The following is a 12,366-nucleotide window of genomic DNA, read 5'->3' on the forward strand; positions in this document are numbered from 1 at the left end:
GCGTTACCAGCCCATTAATGCTCCTGTTAATATGCCAGATGTCACCAAGGGAACCTTAGCAGGGAGATGAACCGCAACCTGCTGCTGCTCTGAGACCCAGTAAAGGGAAATGACCGGAAGAGGGGAGAATAAAAAATGATTCTTAGCCACCAGACAATAGTCTTGGCTGGATTTCAGCTGAGTCAGGACAGTGACTAAGCAGTTCTTGTTTTACAGAGGAGGTGATCAGTGGAAGCAATACACTTACTGTTCATTCAGAACCATGGTCCCCTTTCTCCTTCTGTGCCTCCTTGCAGAGTTCAAACAGATCTATGGCTCAGAGGCCTCTTTTCTCACTCAGCACAAATAAAGAGCGGAGGTAGGTGTCACAACGGCTCCCTTTGACACATTTTAAATTCACACTTCACACCCCCTTTCTGCAACCCCTCTCCCCCTCCTCCTCCCTCAAACCTCAATTAATTAAAAAGAACATGCAAATCGAAATGCTACATTTTTGGGGGGTTTTTTTCAAGAAAGCAAAAGCCAAAACCCTCACATCTCCCCAAACTTCTTCCACCACCAAATGTTTGCCATGAGAGCTGCTAAAATATATACTTAATTTAAAAAACACGGGCTCTTCTGCCCTCTATATGGGTTTTCATTTTGGTTGGTTCTCTGGCCACAAAAGGGAGCATCTAATGTCAGGGGTGTGTGGGGCATTATTTCCAACAATATTGCAACTTGTCTAGATTTACAGAGGGATTGCCCGGTGTTAGTCTGTGCACACATTACCACGCGTTCTGTCTCCAGCTCACTCTCACCAGAGATGCCCAGTGCCCCATTCAACAGAGAGAGAGGGATAATAATAATAATAATAATAATAATAATAATAATAATAATAATAATTTATTATTTATACCCCGCCCATGTGGGGGGCTTCCAACAGAATATTAAAAACACGATAAAACATTGAACATTAAAAACTTCCCTAAACCAGGTTGCCTTCAGATGTCTTCTAAAAGTTAGATAGTTGTTTATTCCCTTGACATCTGATGGGAGGATGTTCCACAGGTTGGGTGCCACTGCCGAGAAGGCCCTCTGCCTGGTTCCCTGTAACCTCACTTCTCGCAGTGAGGGAACCACCTGAAGGCTCTCGGAGCCGGACCCTCGGAGGGAAGGTCCCCAATAGAGCAGGAATGGTTTCCCATCTTTTGCATCAAGCAAAGTAAGGCACATCACTATATAAAGAGAGCCTCCCCCTGTCAGACCATTAAATTCAGAGACTATGGGCCTGGGGAGCTGTCATTTTACATCCTCATCCCTTCCCTGCTGCCCCCCCCCCATAACCAGCCTTCATCTGCCATACACAAAAAACTTATTATGTATGAATTTATTCTCAGCCATCTTGGAGGCTTACTGTCAAGCAGAAAGATAGGATAAAAACTTTCTAAATATATACATGCTAGGGGTTACGCCACTGCTTGCCAACACCCTTCCTCTCCCTTTATACGTTGCCAAAACAACAACAACCCTCAGATCTCGCTATACATCCCTTGTCCCACCTGGGCCACTTGCCTGTCCACACCTCCATCCTTTGGATCTCCCCCCCTCCCCTGGATGGCCCAGCAGCTTGCCAAACTATAGTTCACAGTGCCGCCTGCCTGTGGCCAAGTGAACTGCAGCATGATGACAACCTTATGATTTTATATACCCTCTTGTTGTTGGCATCTATCTGGCTTGAGAGACAATGGAGTGCACCTCTGGGGGTGAAGTGTCACGCCACTGTGTTAGCAGCACCAAAGTGACTGCCCCTGGGCACAAGTGTGTATGCAAGTCCTGGGCTGCCCAGACAACAAGACTCCCCTCTTGGCCTCACTGATCTGCCCCAAAGGAAAGGAGAGCAATACATTTGGCATCTGCTTGGCTGCAGGAGGTGCTGGAAGGACGCATTCAAGGCGCCATCCAACCATCTTAGGGACTCCACTCTGGTTTACTTAGCCTTTTTTGCTCCCAAAGATATCCCACAAAGCAGGGGGAGGTTTAGGATCAGAGTTTTCCTTCTTCTAGATGGGCTACCTTCCCAGTTTGATGAGCCCCATCTGCCCCTCATTTACAGCAAGTGCAGAAACCATCTTCCAGACCACTGGACCCACTATTGATCTCATCTGCTCAATATACTGGAGCCTGTCTTCGCATGCAGGGGAAGCCCCACCTCAACAAGGGCTTGAGACCCATTGGCTACCCTCACCTGGTTTAGCCAGTCAATCAAAGCCGTTTCCTGGGTGGTTGCTGTCACATGCTGACAGCCTCTAGGAGCCACAAGGGAGAGCTGAGTGCAGGGCGAGGACCAATATACAATATTTCTAATATACAATATTAGAAACATATATATTTAAGTACACAGCTGCCTCCTTGTTGAAAAGCTCTTGTGGCGAGGTGCAAGTAGGGCGGTCACTTATCCTTACTATCCCTGAAACAAAATATACCGCCAAAAAGTTTTGCATAAAAATTGCATGAGCTAATTTATACGCATAGAAGCGCATTTGGCAATCATGACTGGCGTTTCAATTGAAATTCAATACATCTCTCCATAGTGGGAAGGACTATGGCCAGCTTTGTGGCTGCTCAGTTTGCTTTCCTGGTGCTAACTGTTGATGAGCAAGTTCAAGGCAGGTTAGCCGGGTCAGGTATTGGCTCCCAAGGTCCCAGGGCCTCGCTGACCTGACTTTCCATTGGGAAAGCGTCACAGAACAACTCACAAAGCAAAACAAATTCACCGCAAATGCACTATTATTGTGTCTGGTGTGTTGCTGCAGCATACAGCTGCAAGAGTATAGGCGTCTGGAGGGGGCCCAAGGAATTCAACCCCACCAAACTGAAAACACCCATCGATATGAATTGACACTTACTGGTCATCTCCAACTTTCTTCACCCATGCCATGTCCCTCTCCGACTGACTCGTTGCAAGGTCCTAGGAAACATTAAGACAAGCCCTGTTATAATAGGGTGGGAGAGTAGAAAGAAGGAAGCGCAACCTCACACTTCCATAATAATAATCCAAACAGAGGAGCCCCTTGATTGGGAGATGCATTCTGCAACTGGAATATATTAGGCAAAGTGTACTTATTTGTTAAAAGTCATCTTAATCTGGTCTGTTCATCATAAGGCCACAAAAAGCTTCTCACAATAATAATGCAAAGACGATAAAAAAATTGCAATATTGGAAGTGTATAAAAGCAAGCAGAGCCAGAGTGTGGGTTTTCAGACTATACGAGCCAGGATGCACTGAAAAGGTTTATTGACAGTTAAATCATGCAGTAGCCCAGGGTTTCACAAAGCTGTTTTTGGACTACAACTCCCATCATCCTTAGCTTGGTGGTCAGGGCTGATGGGAATTGTAGTCCGAAAATGGCTGGAGACCCCAGTTTGGGAAACCCTAGGTTACTGCATAATTTAACTGTCAGTAATCTTCTTCACTTTTTTTAATCTAAATTTGTCCTTGGCCAGGGTGAAGCTATGGGCTTACTGAATCTATACTCAGTCTGACTCCCCTCATATTACATACAGTGTTGGTTTCATCTCCCTTTTTCAACAATCTGTCTTGTTCTTGTCACAGCACACCACAGAAAGGTAGCTTGTGGCTCTTCAGATGTAGTTGAACTCCAACTCCCATCAGCCCCAACCAGCACAACTAAGGGTCAGGGATGCTGGGAGTTGTAGTCCAGCAACACCTGCAGTATATCATCTCCCACACCATACATTCACTTGCAGGTATCTCAGAATAGACTTACTGTGCATCAGTTCTTGAGAAAATAGCAAAGCCTACTAAACGAAAGCAGCTGTACTTTACCAGTCCACTTGTCTCGAATGAGTACTGTGCAATCAATCCAGAAACCATATATTATTTTAGCAACAGCAATAATTTTTATTAAATTTAACAACATCCTGCTTTCATGTTGACACTCATATCTGTGCGAGTGGCAATATAAAACTGTCACTGATCTGTATTTCTGGACTCTGTAAAATGAAAGTCTATCTCTATTCCTATATAGCTCATTGTTGTTATTGTTGTTTTGTAGTCAGGGCAACTGTTTTCATTCTTGAAACCCAAACCCTGCATTCACAGCAATATGTACAAAATATACACCATATACTATGTTGCTGTGAACTGATCTTTATCACAAGCTAGCTGCATATTAACTGAAAGGTGTTAAGGTAAGCTTTCGATGTCACAGGTCTCGCAGCCCATGACAAAACCACACCTGTGCTATGGACTTAAACAGAGTCATCTGGTCTTGACGTTCCCACAGCACCATGGACTCTCTGGTCCTATGAGGGCTTGAAAATTTCCCACGGAGATTTCACCCCTCACAAAGCCACCATCTCTGAGATTTTCCAAGATGTTTGGAAGCTGTGTACAGATCACACACTTAAAGCACATTTCTCCCTAAAGAACCCCAGGAACTGTAGCTGATCCCTCAGAGCGACCATTGCCAGCATCCTTAACGCACTTCAGTTCCCAGGGGTCACTGAGGAATGGAGGGAAATGTATGGTCTGGACACAAGCCTAGGCCTGTAGTATACATGCTCCCAAAGATGGTCTGATTTTTAAAAGCTAGGTGCGCTATCAACCTCACCTTTAGGAATTAGAATCATAGAGTTGGAAGAGACCACCGGGGCCATCGAGTCCAACCCCCTGCCGAGCAGAAACCACCATCAGACCACTCCTGACATATGGTTGTCAATTACAAGGTGTGACCAGAAAATTCAGTGAATGGTCACAAAAATTGTACAGTAAGAAATATTTGAACATACATGCCTTACAGGCCTTCAAAGTAGGCCCCCTCTGATACAATGCACCGGTGACAACGTTCGTAGAACTGTTGGAAACTTCTGGAGAAGTCCTCTTTTCGTACTGCTTTCAGTTCCCTCGTCACAGCAGCTTGGACGTGTGAAATGTTGGAAAATCTGTGCCCTTTCGGTACAGATTTCAGTTTTGGAAAAAGAAAGAAATCTGGTGGGGCCAGATCGGGAGAATATGGAGGGTGGGACAACTCAGTAACGATTTTACGTGGAATATGCAATTCTTCCGCCACCATTCAGACAGACAAGCGCTGATCCCACATCAATAACTCACGAACCCTGTCAACATTTGCCGCCGTTCTGCTCGTCGATGGTCTGCCAGACTGAGGGTCATCTTCGATGGTTTGCCGCCCTTCGCGGAAACGCTTAAACCACTCGCACACTGTCTTTCGAGTTACAGCTTCATCGCCGTACACAACTGTGAGCGTTTTGTGGGTTTCCGATGGCGATTATATGTTCGAATATTTCTCGCTGTCCGATTTCCAGGACCGTTCCTCAAACTTTATGGTCACACCTTGTATATATTTCAAAATACGTTTTCGTTCCTTAGTTTGCCACAGTCTCCCATGTGAATAAGCAGCTCCAGAGCCGCAAAGGCCATTCTAGAATTTGCACCCTTTGTATCCACACCTAGTGATGTATGGAGGTGAGAGCTGGACCATAAAGAAGGCTGATCGCCGAAGAACTGGTGCTTTTGAATTATGGTGCTGGAGGAGATTCTTGAGAGTCCCATGGACTGCAAGAAGATCAAACCTCTCCATTCTGAAGGAAATCAGCCCTGAGTGCTCACTGGAAGGACAGATCGTGAAGCTGAGGCTCCAATACTTTGGCCACCTCATGAGAAGAGAAGACTCCCTGGAAAAGACCCTGATGTTGGGAAAGATGGAGGGCACAAGGAGAAGGGGACGACAGAGGGCAAGATGGTTGGATAGTGTTCTCGAAGCTACCAGCATGAGTTTGACCAAACTGCGGGAGGCAGTGGAAGACAGAAGTGCCTGGCGTGCTCTGGTCCATGGGGTCATGAAGAGTCGGACACGACTAAAGGACTAAACAACAACGACAACAAATATCCCCACCGCATCGCATTCTCCCAACCGGCTTTAAATTTACCTGAGCCCGCGTCTCTTGCAGCTGCTTCACCTCCGCCTGCAGTCTCTCGCACTCAGCCTTCAGCTGCTCTTCCCGGTGCTGCGAATTCTGGACTTCCTGCCTCGTCTCCTCCAGCTCCACTTCCAGCCTCTGCACCTCCAGCCCCTCCACCTGTTCGAGGCCCCTGGGGCTCTGCCAGTTCATCGAGCAATCCAGCACTAGGAAACACGAGAGGCAGGCAAGGGTTGGGTGGGTGATGCGGGAGGAAATAGGTTAACAGGGAAAGGGGTGAGCAGGCTTCTAGGGCAAAGCTACTGCCGTTTGGAAAGTTCTCAACGCAAGTAATAAGTAAAAACCCTATTATAGTGTGTGTACCCTGCTACTCTCTCGTACCTGCCTCTTCAGAAGCCCAGCTGAGTGGCCCCATCAAATGAACAAAAGTGGGTGACTGCTTTTTTTAGGAGTGGTACCCCAGTTATGGAGCCGTGTTCCTGGGAAGACCCTCCTAGTGCCATCTTTGTGCTCTTGCTAGGGTCAAGGGGAGACTTTTCTGTTCAGCTGGGGCTTTTAAAGAACTTAGATCACCTGTACGGCGCCACTATATGTGAAGGAGTGTCTCCACTCCTATCGTTCAGCCCGGACACTGAGGTCAAGCTCCAAGGGCCTTCTGGCGGTTCCCTCACTGCGAGAAGTGAAGTTACAGAGAACCAGGCAGAGGGCCTTCTCGGTAGTGGTGCCCGCCCTGTGGAATGCCCTCCCATCAGATGTCAAGGAAATAAACAACTATTTGACTTTTAGAAGACATCTGAAGGCAGCCCTGTTTGGATTTTTGTCGCTTTTTTATTCTTATTATTAATATTCTGTTGGGAGCTACCTAGAGTGGCTGGGGAAACCCAGCCAGATGGGCAGGGTATAAATAACAAATTAGTAGTAGTAGTAGTAGTAGTATAATTATTAAATCTGTGTTTTAACTTTAGGGGGTGCAGTGAGGTTTGTCTTTGTTATATTTATGTAGCTTTTGACTGGTTCATGTTTTATTTTGTATTTAATTTGGGTCCCGCCCCCCCCCCCCCCGTTTTTTACTTTGTTTTAGGATGCTCAGAGACATTATGGGGCAGCATACAAATGGTGCAAATGAATAAACAAACCTTAATGAAAGCTGTAGCATCACTAATTAATCTTAGTAACAAGAAATACAGGTAAAATCATCGTGTTATCCTTGCCCAATATTGTTCTGATGAGGAAAAATGAGCTTGTTTCTAGTTATGGACGCCTGGCCTGTTCATTCTTTTAAAGACATTGCTCCAAATGAATATTCTGGGATTGGGAAAGGTCATGCACAGACTATTTTATTTGTTGTTTTTTTTTTAAAAAAAGATAAAAATAAAGCTGTGCCATTGCTGAGAAAAATGAGTCTGGCTTTGACTGTCCCTTGGAAAAAACAAATTTGGTGTTTAAACTGTTTTGCAATAAATCTTTTTTTTCCCCTTAATGCCAAGAAGTCTAAGCTTAGGTGAGTGATATTTCCACATGGCTGCAAAGTGGTCAAACTTAGCTGCCACAAGCAGCCATTTTGTTGACAATTTCTCACAGCTAGAGTTGCAAGAAGACTTGAGCAACATTTTTTTAAAAAAATTGACACGTGTTAAAATGTTCTGTGGCATCATATTCTTGAAAAACATCTCCCATAAAAAACAGGCACTTGGCCATGAAGCTCACTGGGTGATGGTGGGAGCTAGTCCCTGCTTCTCAGCCTAACCTACCTCACAGGGTTGTTGTGAGGATTAGCTGAGGAGAACCATGTCCTTTTCCCCCCTTTCTCCTCCTATGATGGAACTCCTATTTGGGGACTTCCCTGGCTTTTTTCTGGCCTATGTAGGATCAGTCTGGATAGTTAGCCTTGGTGAAGACTTGACGTCTTCATTCCCAAAAAAGTTTTTGATTTGAGTTTTCCATTGAAATGAAGTTGCATTTTAATCTTTTAATGTTGTATTTTAACCTTGTTTTTAAGTTGTATTTAAATCAATTTGTTTTTATATCACCCTGAGCCTGGTCTTGACTGGGGAGGGCGGGGTATAAATAAATTATTATTATTATTATTATTATTATTATTAGACCTTGAACTCTTTGGGGGAAAAGGTGGAATATAATAAATAATACATAATAATAGATACATAATAATATTCCGGGAATTGGGATGGCTTATATCAACTTAAATGTTGATGTGCTGATGGTTATTGCATCTGCTCGAAGGTGCATCCTCCTCCTTCATTTCTTTCTCCTTCCTGTGTTTTTATTTCTTTGCTAATTTTTGTATTAATTTTTCTCTCTCTCACACACACAAAAAAAACCAATACCTTGCAACCTTGGCCAACCGTGGGAAATTCATTTTAAAGCTCTACTTGGGGGGGGGGGGGGGGCGCTAAAGTTTATTCTGCAACCTTTTGAAAACGGAGGCTATTTCATGTACGAGGAAAACAAGAATCACAGTGCCATCTACTGGGCAGAAACAAAGCCTGTGTCTCAAAACAAATAAAACCCCCATTTACACAAACACACACACAGAGAATCGACAAACTAGATTATGCTGGCCTGATTAATTAGATTCTTGCCTCTGGGCATAAATGCTTTGACTGTTTTTCCAGGCCCCTGGAAATGTACCGCAGGACACTCTGGGGCTAGCTACTGCAGTCTGCAATTCATCCAGCCACTTATCTCTGATTAGAAATAGTTAATCAGTGGGAATCTAGTTTTATTGTGTGTGTTTATGCCTACAAACGGACAATCCTAGCACTCTGATCCAGGAAGGGAACTGTGTGCAAAACAATCATTGGCTCACACAATTCCCCTTCCACATTCATGGTAGTCCACCTTTCTTGAATATTTATTAATATTGACACTTAGCATTTATAAAGCACATTTTAAGTGTTCAAAACACTTAACGTATATTGTTTTGAAAGAAAATCCTGTGTATGAATACTCAAAAGCAAGTTCAAAGGGATTTACTTCCAGGTAGGCATGTACGTGACTATTCTTTACAGTATAAATCGTTGTATTCTTATTAAGACTCTTAGCTAAGCCAAGGAATATAAATGAATCAATTAAACCTGCGTCAATTTGCATAGGAGTGAAAACAGTCATCGTGAGACGAAAAAAGTGCACTTATGACGCGATGTGTAAGGGGCCAACGTACCGATCGTTTATTTGGACAATTTTATATCCTGCCCTACTTACAAAAGGAACCCAAGGCAGCTAACAAACCAAAAAATAAAAAGGTCACCACACTGACATAATAATAATTCACAATACCTGGGGGCAGCAGTCAAAAAATTAGAATACTTTAAAAATAAATTCAGCCAGAGGCCTTTTTAAACAACCATGCTTTTACTAGCCTCCTAAAAACATCAAAGCAACAGGGCCTAGCAAACCTCAATTAACAAGAGCATTCTGGAGGTAGATTTGGGCCTCTGTAGTTAAGGGCACCCTGTGATCAATTGAGGTCAATGGAGACATACCAGGCCACATCAAGCCGTCACATCCAAGTCAGCTCCTCAGTGTGAGCAATGCATTGGATCTGGTCTGCCCTCCATCCAGACCTTGACCACTAGCTTGGCTTCATCCATGTCAACTGTCTTTGGTTCTCTTGAACTAGACCACTCAACTGATGCTGGCCTCCTTTTGTCTGATAGACATAGATAAGCAAAATCGTAGCAAAAACATTTCCATTCACACCGAGGGGAGAAAAGGAACCCCTCTTTTAAGGTGATGCTTCCTATCTGAATGTTTTGACAAATTGTTAACTGGCTACCTGATTACTTGAGGGCACCTGTTTATTCAATTTAAACACTGCTGAACTGATGAATCAAATCGACTGGTCAATTAAACCAGGCGTAGCCAACATCACAATGTCCTTGGGACTACAACTCCCATCATCCTTGACCACTGATTATGGTGGCTGATGCCAATGGGAGTTGTACTTCTGGAGGACTCTCAGGCCTTAGTAACTCTGAGACAAGCTGCAGTTGAGTGGTTCAGTTCTGACAAACGAAATTTAAAAGCCTACCCTGGGAATAAAATACTGTGACCTTAATTATAGCTGCTTATTACCCATTTTGCATATGAGCAGCTGCGGCTGAGGAACAAAATTCAGCCTAAAGCAAGCTGGTCAATTCATGGCTGAGGTGAAATCTGAATCCGAGATATCCCAAGTCCATGATTTTAGTAAGTAGATACACCACATCATCAGCTTTCCTTCAGAGTTGAAGTTGCAACCCTCCCTCCCAATTCAGGCAATATAAGACAGAAATGTCCTGTCAAATTTCAGAACTGGGAAGAGTACAGAGGTGACTACAAGGGACAAGAATTATTATTATTTTTAAATCACCATGGCTCCCATGAAGCGACAGATACTGGACTTCTTGATTTTGCAGCTGAGAGTTGAGATTCTGGAACGAGCCGCCATCTCTCTGCCTCAACTGCTGCTCTAAGCTTCGGATACGATTCAGATGTGTCTCAACCAGAGCTCTCTGTAGAGGAACAAGGCCGGAATGGAGAAAGAGAAAAAGAAGAAGACAAAGACAACAAACAACAAGAAGAAGGCGTCTTTAACTTTGGTGCACAGAAGTCTTGACAATGAGCTGCCACTAAGCCAACTGATGAAAAAGACTAGACAGCTCCCAATTTTAAGGCCAATTTCCCATCCTCCTGGCTCTGAAATCTTCACACCCAATTCTGCTTTGATCGCCATCAGCTTCTCCTTCCTTTTGGCACCCTGAACCAACTAACTGGCTCTCCCACAGCTTAGCTGATCAGATCAAAGGGGGAGAAAACCCTAATTCTCTTATCTTGCTATTCTACCTGCTTGCCTCCTCTGTCTCTTTCTTCTCCATTTATGCTGTTAAACAAGATTCACTTTTTGTTTTACCCTGACTCTAGTTCTCAAACCTCATTTTCCTATAATTCTTCTTCTTGCTCACTTTTTAAAAGCAAGCTTCAATTTTCAATTTCCCCTCCCTATTCTGCCCTTTTGTCTTCTTAACCTTTACTACTGTAGAGAGCCTTTTAAACTAGACACCTTCCTGGGTATTAGCCAAGAATGGCAAACATTGATTGGACTTCCTTATCCAGAAACAGTTTGCCTTGATCAATACATGATAGGACAAATAACCCGGGATGGCTGCCTCACCTGCTAGTGAGCTTCCAGAAGTTAGATGATTGTGACCCAGGAAAGGAAACTGTCCTTTGCTAGAGCACTTTCACAAATAACAAACTGCCGTGAGGCTAAGGAAATTAGCTGTTTGTTTTTTGTGCTTGGAAGCAACAATAGCCAGAAGCTCAAGCACTGCATAAGGACTTACTTGCAGAAGCTGAAAATCTGTTTCAAAAATGTACCGTATTTTTCTGTCTATAAGACGCCCCCATGTATAAGACGCCCCCTATTTTGGGGGCAAGAACCAATCGCCAGTCCACCCCTGGCACTATCCGTGTATAAGATGCCCCCTAATTTTTGACATCATTTTTTAGGGGAAAAACATAGTCTTATACACAGAAAAATAGGGTATATGCCTTCTTTCAGGACAAATGTACTGCATGGCCTGTAGCTCAGTGGCAGAGCATCTGAACTGCATGCAGAAGGTCGCAGGTTCAATCCCCAGCTTCTCCAAGTAGAGGTGAAAGAGACTGCTGATCTGGTACCCTGCAGCACCACTGCCAGTGTATGTAAAAGGTAAAGGACCCCTGGACGGATAAGTCCAGTCAAAGGCGACTATGGGGTTGCAGCGCTCATCTCACTTTCAGGTTGAAGGGGCTGGCATTTGTCCACAGGCAGCTTTCCGGGTCATGTGGCCAGCATGACGAAACCACTTCTGGTGAAATGACTGACAATATGGACTGGGTTGACATCTGGAGAGTTAGAAACCCCTTGGGAAGAGAAGGAACATTCTTTTCTGAAGCTCAACTGACTTGGACACGAATCGACCAAATATGGATAACTAGAAGTCTGGCACCTAAGGTGAGGAAGGTGAAAATCTGCCCTAAAACATGCTCCGACCATAACGCCTTGAGAATGGATATGACATTGATCCCAACCGGCTCCTTTAGATGGAAGATGAATGATGGCCTGTTTAGAGACCAAAGAATTGTAAAGAAGGCCCAAAAAACTTTAAAGGACTATTTTGAGATTAATTTGAACACTACGGTGGAAAAAAGAACTATCTGGGATGCAAGTAAAGCTGTGATGAGAGGGTTCTTGATTCAACAGAATTCTTTAAAGAAAAGACTGCAAAATGAAAAGAAAGATAAAATTCTGGAAAGTATCAAAGAGTTGGAGAAGAAGTTAAGATCTAACCCGAAGTCCCAACCGATTCTGAGAGAAATTAAACTTTACCAGGCACAATATTCCAAACTGATAAATCAGGAAATAGAATGGAAGATTAA

The 12,366-nt window shown here is 43.9% G+C and overlaps 1 protein-coding gene across 3 annotated transcripts in view; it reads right to left on the reverse strand.

The window, feature by feature from the left end:
- The window catches only part of TBKBP1 (TBK1 binding protein 1), a 66,864-nt gene that overhangs the window by 32,044 nt on the left and 22,454 nt on the right, over positions 1–12,366 (reverse strand). For all 3 annotated transcript variants that reach the window (XR_014504181.1, XM_083408651.1, XM_083408652.1), the window contains exons 5-7: positions 10,316–10,457; positions 5,953–6,149; positions 2,889–2,950 (exon numbers count right to left, since the gene is read on the reverse strand). Coding sequence is in view for 2 of the 3 variants with exons in the window: in XM_083408651.1 (XP_083264777.1) it covers positions 2,889–2,950; positions 5,953–6,149; positions 10,316–10,457 (401 nt within the window). In the remaining variant the exon portion in view is untranslated. The remainder of the gene's footprint in view (positions 1–2,888; positions 2,951–5,952; positions 6,150–10,315; positions 10,458–12,366) is intronic.

The sequence above is a fragment of the Podarcis tiliguerta genome (assembly GCF_965153285.1).
Source record: "Podarcis tiliguerta genome assembly, chromosome: 13".
Lineage (NCBI taxonomy): Eukaryota > Metazoa > Chordata > Lepidosauria > Squamata > Lacertidae > Podarcis > Podarcis tiliguerta.